A 10,235-nucleotide genomic window follows, 5' to 3' on the forward strand; every position below is an offset into this window, starting at 1 on the left:
ACAGGCTTGCAATAAGGTTAGGCTTTGGCAAGGCAACCTGGAAGACTTACAGGTCTGAACATCACTTCTAAGTGCTTTGTCTAGAATGTTATGCACAACACAAGTAACATTCAACAAAGGAGCTGCGTACTAATTTTATATGCATTTCAAGACCCGAGTAATTACATATTCAATCAACGGTCACATCTTGAAACTATTTATTTTTTGAAAGAAAAACACAGAGAGCTCTCAAAAAGAAAGCCACTCTGTGTGCCCTCTCCCCCCGCCCCTTTTTTATGTGTAACTATCAATGTATATCAACCGAGCATGCAATCATATTTATTGTCACTTTCATTCATGTCATGCCCTTGCTTATATGGTTTAGATATGAATTATTGACTGTTACACTCCTTGTTGTAAAAAATAAATAAATAAATAGGATGTCAGGTACTCTGCACTACTCTAAAGCGAGCGGGTAAGTCAGAGCCCAGCAGAAGCTCCCGCTTTATATAACCACCCCTTGTCCCTCATCTTTATTCCCTGGTTTCAGATTGCCTTCTCAAATCTTTCTTCTTACAAGGGAGAGCTTTACCCACTTTGGAAAATTAAGGATTAAAATAAACAAACAAGAGGATGTTGCTAAATGTCCTTCCCAGAGCATCTGTTGTTTAAGAACACCTCTGATTGATGACTGCTATTTTTTAATTGTTGCTTTAAAATTTAAATGCCCTCCTGGGATGTGTTATAAGTATGTTAGTCCATGATATGAGGTCTAGAAAGTAGAAAAACAACAGAGTGAATGATCTCATGGCGTTATACTCTCCTAAACCCAACGATTCTCCCTGCAATAAAATCACAGGCCACTCAAATACCGATAACCTAATGTTGTATAGCACACTCCACAAAGGTATTTGACAACACTTTCTGTTGAGAACCTCTAGTCTGCTGCTTTGTGTAATTACAAGAAAAAAAGTAAAGGAAACTTTAAACAGTTTAACACCCCCATACCCAATTCCAAAAAAATTAGGGTTTTAAAAACAGACCAAAATATATTCCTTAACAAAATGAACTTTTACTTTCATATTTTTGCCCCAAAGATATATCAGTCTATAAATTTCCTTTCACAATCTATATTTTAGCCCCAATCTCAAAAAGGCTGGAAATAGAGTTATAGAAAATTAACCAGTAGTGCTTGATAATAACTGTCAAAGAAACTTGATGCTTTCTTTTAAAGAAAGCAGGATTAGGACTTCCTATCAGAATATGAGGTCAATCTTGATAGTACTTGTATTCTGAAATTTTAATATTTAAATAATAGGTTTGTGACTGCTGGTTAAGTGATTTCATTGGCCAAAGAAAATGCTAAAATGTTGGAATCTCATTCCTACCTGTTTTTTCTTTGATTTCACACAACACATTAAACAAGGCAGGCTTCATTCTGTGGCAGTTTAAAGCATGTTTTCTGCAAGAAAGAAACAACATGATAGCTTAGGTGGGCTCTCAAGATCAAACTGCTGATAATGTACAGGGTGAAAACATTTGAACATTTAGACAAAATTATATACCAAGCATAACTCTGGAACACGCTTCAATTGTTTTTATGACTTAATATACAGAGTCCCGCCATAGAAAAAGAAATAATGTTAATTAGCTGGGAGAGAGTAGGGATTTAACTACAGAACAGAACTAAGCTAAATTATGCCCATTTAGGGAAAGGGTTTTTTGTTTGTTTGTTTGTTTTTTAAGTAGTTTAATCAAAGTGGAATTCTTAAACCCACAATCCTTTCCAGGACAATGAATACAGCAAAGCCAAAGGCATAGGTTAACAGTTTTGTAAAATCCATGCAACGACCACAGCCTAGGAACTGTCTGCCTCTCGGTCTGTGTGTTTTCAAATTTAATTCATCCATGTGTTCGAATTCATTCCGCAGATGCCCCTGTATTCTCATAAACACAAGATGCTTGAAAGGTCTTCTGAGTAGAACTGTCAATTTATAACATTTCAGTCCCCAAGTTAAAGAGTATGGAAATGCATTGCCAGGGGGCAAACATACCCATATGGGGAATAAATTCATTTCTCTATGTTCACATTATGCCTCTTGTGCACACACTGCTTATTTGCAGGTGTTGAAATTCAATTATTTACAATTAGGACCTTGCACCCATTGGGGGAAAAATAAATGCAATTTTGTCTTTTAGATTAGTGATTTACCTGGTTCGCGTGTGTGTGTGTGTGTGTGTGTGTGTGTGTGTGTGTGTGTTTATGTGAGAGAGAGAGTGTGTGTGTGTGTGTGTGTGTGTGTGTATTCCAAATGCACTTGAGGAACAAAACAATACCTTTCCTTCTATTTTATTATGGAATCACTTAGCAGAATGATACTGTTTTGGAAACAAGATACTGATCTACTGATCATATCAGCTATTAGTTAAGGAAATTCTGTTTACTAACTAAAATTAATGTGTAAAGATAAAATGGAAAGTTCTGGCACTCAAAACACATTCGATTCTTTTTTAATCCCTTTGAAAGTTAAAAAATAGACACACGTCCTCATGAAGAACAGGTATCAGAAACATGCTCTATGTACTGTACACTAGGGGAGTAATAAACTCAAAATTCAGGACTAGCAAAATGAACACATACATTATAGCTAAAATATTAATGGTTTACTTTTGTAAATAATATACATTTTAAAGATGTGACTAAGAAAAGGAAAAAAGGACATATTATCTACTAAGCGGAGTTACGAGTTACATTGTTTATCCAAAAGAAGGCTTAGTGTTGATTTTAGTAAGTTCTCATGTCGGGTGGAAAAAAAAAGATGGAAAATGCTTTTAAGTATTAAAGACCTTTCCTGGGTCTTTTAAAATAGTTTTCATTAATTCTATTCTTACACATCTGTATAATTCTATTCTTACACAAATGCAAACAAAAATTCTCACACAGCTTTATAAAAATATTGCATTTTCACAGCACACAAATGGAGCTAGCTATAGAGGAAGAACTAAAAATTTCCCCATCCCAAAACTGTATCTGATCTCTCTCTGCATCTAGGCCACTGAAAGGGGGAATTCGCCAAGCCCTGCTTGTCCTCAGTTTCACAAAAAAAGAAAGCCTGAGCATCAAAAAAGTCGTGAGTATCTACTCTTATTGGCCCCTTCCACTTCACAAACTTGTTTTTAAGCCAGTTTACTGGTATGTCTGAGTGTATTTTTCTAGAACAATTTAATAGCGAATTATATTCCAATTCCAAAGAGAATTTGCCAGTGGGAAATCTTCCTCTTACCATACCTATTAGCTTTCCTTCAGATAATAAAATTCAAAAAGGGCACCAATTAATTTTTAAAATTTCCCCATTAAAAAAAAAAAACTTAAAATAGTTTGAGTCTTTCAACATTTCCAAGTTTTCAAACACCCATAAACCCTAGTACTTTGAGTTTACATGTTGCATGTGCTTGCAGCTAAAATTGAGTATAATTCATAACATCCATGTTTTTAACTGCTTCTTCTCATTTTCTTAACTCAGATTTTTATTTCACTTAGGCAGAAAGATACATAATGATGTCTTCTCCATATTACCAAGTCATCTGAAGTATAGGAGTTGTGTATATATGTTTACAGGTTTTTCAAAGAAAAAAAACGCTACTCTGGAGATATAACAAAGCTGGGTAATCGTATAGACATATGTGGTCATTAGATTTTTAAAATTCTCCTTTTTGAGCTCGGCCTTGGGCAAGCTGTTAGTGGGTTGTCACTTAGTCTCTGTTTTACTCTGAAAGAGAATTTACTGTAAAATCCTGGAGTAGAGAACCATATACCTGGCAGTGGATTAACTTGAGAAGATACACAGTTTATTATGTTTCCTTAAAGACTCTTATGTCCTATAGTATTGAAATAACATAAAATTCACACATGCTTTCATTTCTAAGTGGTCCTGAAAGAAGCATGGGGCAAAGAGCATGCTTAATTTTTGTCCCCCCACCCCTTTTTAAAGGACCATACATAGCTGTCTGTGTCATGGAAGGTTAGTAAACCGACTCAAATTAGGAGACAATAAAGTTAAACTAAAAATCTGAGTCTCTTTAAAACTAACAAATATGCCTAAAAACAAAATTATCTTTTCATTACCTTTTTTAAAAAACAGAATTAAGTGAATGCAAAATATTTTCTGGATAGCTGACAACTACCGACAAAGAAATACCCTGCTTTTTTGTTGTTTTGTATTTGGGGTAGGGGGAAAGAAAGGAGAAAAAACTGATTTTGGACGGGTAAGTCAAGAAAGAAAATCAAACTCGCTGCATTAGGTACAGAGTCAACTAAATTTGCAAATAAAGTGTTCTTGGGACATTTTATTTTGTAATGTTACGGAGTCCCCTCAACAAGAAGGCATGGAATGCTGTTCAAAACTTGACAATTCTGCTTTCTCTGATACTTTTTTAAAGCAGTAAAAAGTGCCGAGGGCCGCTTTTGGATCAGTTGGCAGTATTTTCGGCGTGCCTGTGTGCTTGTGTGGATATAAATGAATACCCCTATATTCTCACACACACACACACACACACACACACACACACACACACACAATATGTACACAGCCACATCCCGGCATGGGCGATTACACTTTCGATAACAACGCTCCTTCAAAATTTACTCCTCTGCCATGTAGTTGCTTGTCAAAATGAGAAAAGAAATAACATTTTTTTAAAAAAGCGCTGTGGTGATTCGGTTCCCATTGTTTCCCCCTGCGAGAGGGAGAAAAACAAAAAACCCCAAGAAAGGAAAAGAAAAGCCTCCATCTCACCTGGCCTGCGCCTCATCCAAACTCTGGTCTGTGATGGTCATAATTTGCTGTAAAATGTCTCCAATGTCCTGCTTCCTCCCGCCCTCCCCCTCGGTCCCTCCGGCCCCATCCTGCAAGTGCTGGGACAGGCCGGGGTGTCCGGCCATCCCGACCCCAGCATGGGAATGCATCAGCCTGGGCTGCTCGTCCATCTCCAAAGGCTACGGCAGCCCCCGGCTCTTCCTCTTCTGCTCCTCGGCTCGGCTCCTGGGAAGCACCAAGGCTTTTTATCCTTCAAGCTTGTCTTCAAATCCTTTTCAGGATAAACAGGGAAGGGGGAAAAAAGAAGACCAAAAGAAAAAAAAAAAAAAAATCCCTTTGCCTCTAGAGGATGGTGGGAGGATGGGGAGGGGGGAGGGGGAGGGGGCGTGAAGGGGTTGCGGGGTGAGGGTGGGGATAAGGGCTGGTGGGGAAGGGTGTTGACTCCAAAAAGCAAGAAAAATAAACCACCTTCCCACTTGGCGAAAAGAAATCAGAGCTGGCTTTTGGTTTTTCAGTCCGGTCTCCTTTGCAAGGCAGAAATGGGCTCCCGGCGCTTAAATCTGTGGCTTAATCCTTTTGCAAATATGCATTGATCGGGAGGAAGGCAGGGGGATTGCAATGCAAACTTTCCCCCCCACCCCCCGCTGCCCCCCACCCCCACTCCGGGCCAGAGTGATCTCAAAGGGGGTGGGCTGTGGCAAAAGCCAGATCTCCCCCAGCCGCGGCGGCAGGCAAAGCACAGGCTCTCTCCTCCTCCGTGTCTCTGCAAACTCCAGCAGCCCCGTCAGCCTCCTGCTTTTGTTTAGCTCAGGCTCAGGACTCCAGAAACATATACAGAAAAACCACAGCCTGAGAAGAGAAGGAGGAGGAGGAGGAGGAGGAGGAGGAGAAGGAGGAGGAGGAGGAGGAGGAGGAGGAGAAGGAGGAGGAGGAGGAGGAGGACGACGAGAAGGAGGAGAGGGGAGGGGGCAAAGGGAAAGGGAGGGGGCGGGGAAGCCGGGAGGCTGAGGAGAGGAGGGAGGAGGGCGCCCGGAGCTCCGCCTCCCTTCCCTGATTGGTCAACAGATAAAGGACCGGCCCCTCCTCCCCTACTTTCCTCACTGCACCTCCTCCCCAGCCTCCTTCAGCTCCTCCTCGCCCGGCGCCCTGTCAATCAGAGTTCAGAGGTGGGCCGGGAAGGAGGCCGAGCTACCACCAAGTCTCCAGTCCTTAAAGGTGCAATGGTACTGTAGTTCCAGCTCACTTAAGTTTCCACTTTTCCTGCTGGCCTTACTTGCGTTGCGTCCTTGAGGAAAACGTGGCTCCAGTTAAATGCAAACATATAAAATTAGCAGGAAAGAACACAGACGGTGTGCGTCCTCTTGCCCACGCCTGCTTTTCTTTTGCTGTGGCATTGTCATTTAAAACTTGATTCTTTTGAGTGCTTAGACTTCAGGGAAACTGCTGAGAGCAAAAGTTTGTCAGCAGGATAGAGTTATAAAACACAATCGAACTGTTAATATAATTAATAATGGTCTCTATTAAGTGGCAGATGTAGTAATAAATTTTTTTAAAAAATTCTGGCACAGTAAAGTTGAAAAAACACCAAACTGTGTCATTTTTGTTGCTTGAAAACTAAATTATGGACTATGAAACTGAATACTGCTGAAGAAAAAGAAAGATTAATAAATAAGGTCACCAAATGAAACTAATTCAACACTTCTCTCTCTTCCCCCTGGGGGAAATTAGTTATTTGGCTTAAATACCTAATAAAGAAATGCATTATCACAGTCTGCTTCTAGTTTTTAATATAGTCTAATAAGTATTATTAACTGGGAGAAGAAGTGAACTGACATTTATTGAATGCCTACTATGCACCAAGTAATTTACATGAGTTATTTTATTTAATCCCCAAGACATCTCTGTGAGTTATGGATTATTATTTCCATTTTACAGAGAGGGAACTCAGAAAGGTTAAATAATTTGTCCAAGGTCCACAGTTATTAAGTGTCAAAGCTGGAATTTAAACCCGAATGTGACTCCCTCCCAAGGCCTAGTATTTCCAGGGCACAACCTGTTTCAGTCTAAGAGAAATATGTGAATAGTGTTAAAAATTAGTTAGGTACCTATTGCCTGTCGGGTTTGAAAGGAAACTTGAGGTGCTTAAAAGGGTACATATTCCAAGATGACTCAAATTGAAAATGGGTAGGAAAAAATAAAAAGTAAATAAAATGGGATCAGGAAAAAGGCCAATAAGAAACTCCTAACTAAAATGTAGTATCATAGCTCCAGATGGATACAAATTTGCTTCCAGTCTTTTCATTAGGCCAAGTGAGAGGGAAAAATCTGACTTTGTACACAGTCACAATGACTATAAGATAAAATAGCAAGTCAATTGCTTAGGAAAAGTCCAGAGTATTTTGTAATATAAAATAATCTATTGTGTAGCCAGCCCTCTTCCTGGATGGCAGTATAGCAAAGGGAATGCGAATCGCAGCATAACCAGTCTGCAGAATGGAAAGCAGCCTTGCCAGGTGCTTTGAGATCCTCAAACAAAATGTTATTCTTTTCATCAATCATGATGCAAAACAAGTTTGGCAAGATAAGGAGCACTAATGAAAGCATTTCAAAGCAGTTCTTAGCAAGCCGCTTGGCACCTATTGGTATGAGGGCATGCAATAGAGAGTATTAATTGTAATTATGATGTTATATTGCTTAATAACAATTGTTTTATTCACATACATACCCTGACTCGTAAACTGATTTTTTAAAATTAACACTAATCAAAAGTTGAGCACAAAACTATATACTCAAATCACATATCAACCACAGTGATTGAGTTAGCATATCCCTTACAGAGTTGAAGTTATCATGTCTTAAAGCATGAAAAGAAGTCAACCTAGAGTCTCTACGAAATCAGTTTGTGAATAATTAATTCTAACTGCAAACCTAATAAAATCTTTCCAGGCAAAGTACTGGAAAAGGTATCATCAATGCCAGAAGATCATTGTCATCTAGGAATATTTTAGCATGGAAATAAGATGTGTATATGCAATAATACTAAAAATAGGTAATATTTATTGACTGCATACTATAATTATTATATTCAAGGTGTTTTGTTAATTTAATCACCACAACTGTCTTACCCCAATACCTATGCTTTTAACAATTACGCTAGAGTGTGGCCCAGATATATTTCGATATATAATAAATGCTATAGAAGTAATAACAAGCCCTAGACATCCTGTAAGAAATGAGAGAAGGGGACGGGTGAGGTAACTCACACCTGTAATCCCAGCACTTTGGGAGGCAGAGGCAGGTGGATTTCCTGAGGTCAGGAGTTTGAGACCAGCCTGACCAATATGGAGAAACCCCATCTCTAATAAAAATACAAAATTAGCTGGCGTGGTGGCGCATGCCTGTAATCCCAGCTACTCAGGAGGCTGCAGCAGGATAATCGCTAGAACCCAGGAGGCAGAATTTGGAGTGAGCCAAGATTGCGCCATTGCACTCCAGCCTGGGCAACAAGAGCAAAACTCCGTCTCAAAAAAAAAAAAAAAAAAAAAAAAAAAGGAAAAAGAAATAAGAGGAGGGATTAACCAGTTAGAGTGAATAGAAGTGGGCTTTGCAGTGGATCTAAAGGAAGAACTGGATCTGGAGGGCTAGGTTAATGAACTTGACAGGAGTACAGGGTAGCTATTATATTAGGTATGATTGGAAGGACTTTTAACAGCAACATTTGTGCTTTATTTGGTGGACACTAGGGCTACACTGAGGTAAGTTGTTTCTTTCAAAGATAGGAACAGAAAACATGTTTCAGGAAGAATTATCTGGTCACTCCATACTTTGGGCAACAATTAACTGGTTACCTGAATCATTTGGCAAAGAAAGATGAAATTAGGAAAACAAATTAGGAAAGTGGCAGTAGAAATGGAAAAGAGAGGACAATTTTGAGGAAGATCTTCAAGATAGAGTCAATAAAAATTTATAACTGATTTTGTGTGAGTGGGAAGGATAAAAGAAACGTCTTCAAGCTTGAGAAGAATGCAATGGCATTAATATAATAATAACTGTAGACAGAATGTGTTGAGTGTTGATTGTGTTTCAGGCACTGATTGTACGTTACCACTTAGTTTTAACAATGTAACACTTCATTTAAATAACTTCCTTATGAGCTTACAGTCTCCATCTTGCAGATGAAGAAACCAAGGTCCCTAAACGTGGACTTACTAGACCAAGTATGATTTTAAAATTCTTATTTTTTAACACATTGCAGAGAATAAAGGACATAAAGAAGAGGGAGTACTATAGATGAAATAGAAGTAGAATCTTCAGGCCAGGCACGGTGACTCACACCTGTAATCTCAACACTTTGGGAGGCCAAGATAGAATTGCTTGAGCCCAGGAGTTTGAAAACAGCCTGGGCAATGCAGGGAGACTCTGTCTCTGTAAAAAATAAAAATAAAAATAAAAAATAAAAAATTAATGGGGCATGGTGGCACTATCCTGTAGTCCCACCTACTTGGGAGGCTGAGGCAGGAGGATTATTTGAGCCTGAGAGGTACAGGCTGCAGTGAGCCATGATTATGCCACTGCATTCCAGCCTTAGCAACACAGTGAGACCCTGTTTCAAAAAAATTAAATTGACAGAAAAATTATAATCTTCTTTTATTTGCATTTAGAAACTTCTGAAAATAAACTCATGCATGCAATTTCCATAGCTTATGGGTTGTGACAGGGAATGGATAATGCTTTTTTGTTCCTTTCATATCTCAGCAGGACTCTTATTGTAATAGATATTTACCAAATATATTTTAAAAGAATTAATGATGCTAGTAATCATGCTTTTTTTTTCAGAATAATAAGTGAACCCCACTGAATCACATTTTAAAAACATGAGTCATTATCAAAATTTGTCCAACTAGCAAAGTAGCTCTCAGATTGACCTTAATCTGACATGTTTACAAAGTCATCTTACTACGTTTACCTCTATGTTAAGATTTAGTTTACCCCCAGGATTCCTTTTCAAACTTTATTGGAAGCCCACCCTTACATATTCCCATCTTCATTAAGGAACAAAGAGCAGGTGCAAAGAGTATATGAAAGGACCCCTGTCTATTCTCTAGCAAACGAAATCGTTGCAAAGAGATGGGTCCCTTTGCATGATCTCGGGAATAAACTCAATACCCATAAGATGATATAGTCTTTATCATCTGAGCTGGTATTCATCTATGTATATTTATGACTATATCTGAATGGACATCTAGGTTTTTCTAACTTTTCTGTTTATGTAGGAAAAGGAATTCTTCTCTGCCCAAGTGGGTCAGAACCAGGGATAGTAACCAAAGATAGTACCTTAGGCAGTTGATGGCATCTATTTTTATGACCAATAATTCTTGTCTTTCTCTTTCAACGATTCTCTTAGCACTAATTTGTTGCTTTCCTTAAACTTTTTACTTA

At 38.7% G+C, this 10,235-nt stretch overlaps 1 protein-coding gene across 4 annotated transcripts in view; it reads right to left on the minus strand.

The window, feature by feature from the left end:
* The window catches only part of PBX1 (PBX homeobox 1), a 315,670-nt gene extending 309,976 nt beyond the window's left edge, over positions 1 to 5,694 (minus strand). The window contains exons 1-3 of one of the 4 annotated variants that reach the window (XM_074389862.1): positions 5,265 to 5,686; positions 4,776 to 5,067; positions 1,368 to 1,441 (exon numbers count right to left, since the gene is read on the minus strand). In XM_074389862.1, the coding sequence (XP_074245963.1) occupies positions 1,368 to 1,441; positions 4,776 to 4,966 (265 nt within the window). In that variant the 5' untranslated portion in view covers positions 4,967 to 5,067; positions 5,265 to 5,686. Of the gene's footprint in view, positions 1 to 1,367; positions 1,442 to 4,775 lie in introns of all 4 variants that reach the window. The other 3 variants (XM_074389865.1, XM_074389863.1, XM_074389864.1) reach the window with 3 other exon arrangements.
* Positions 5,695 to 10,235: the final 4,541 nt, after the last annotated feature.

This window comes from Saimiri boliviensis, chromosome 19 (genome assembly GCF_048565385.1).
Source record: "Saimiri boliviensis isolate mSaiBol1 chromosome 19, mSaiBol1.pri, whole genome shotgun sequence".
Lineage (NCBI taxonomy): Eukaryota > Metazoa > Chordata > Mammalia > Primates > Cebidae > Saimiri > Saimiri boliviensis.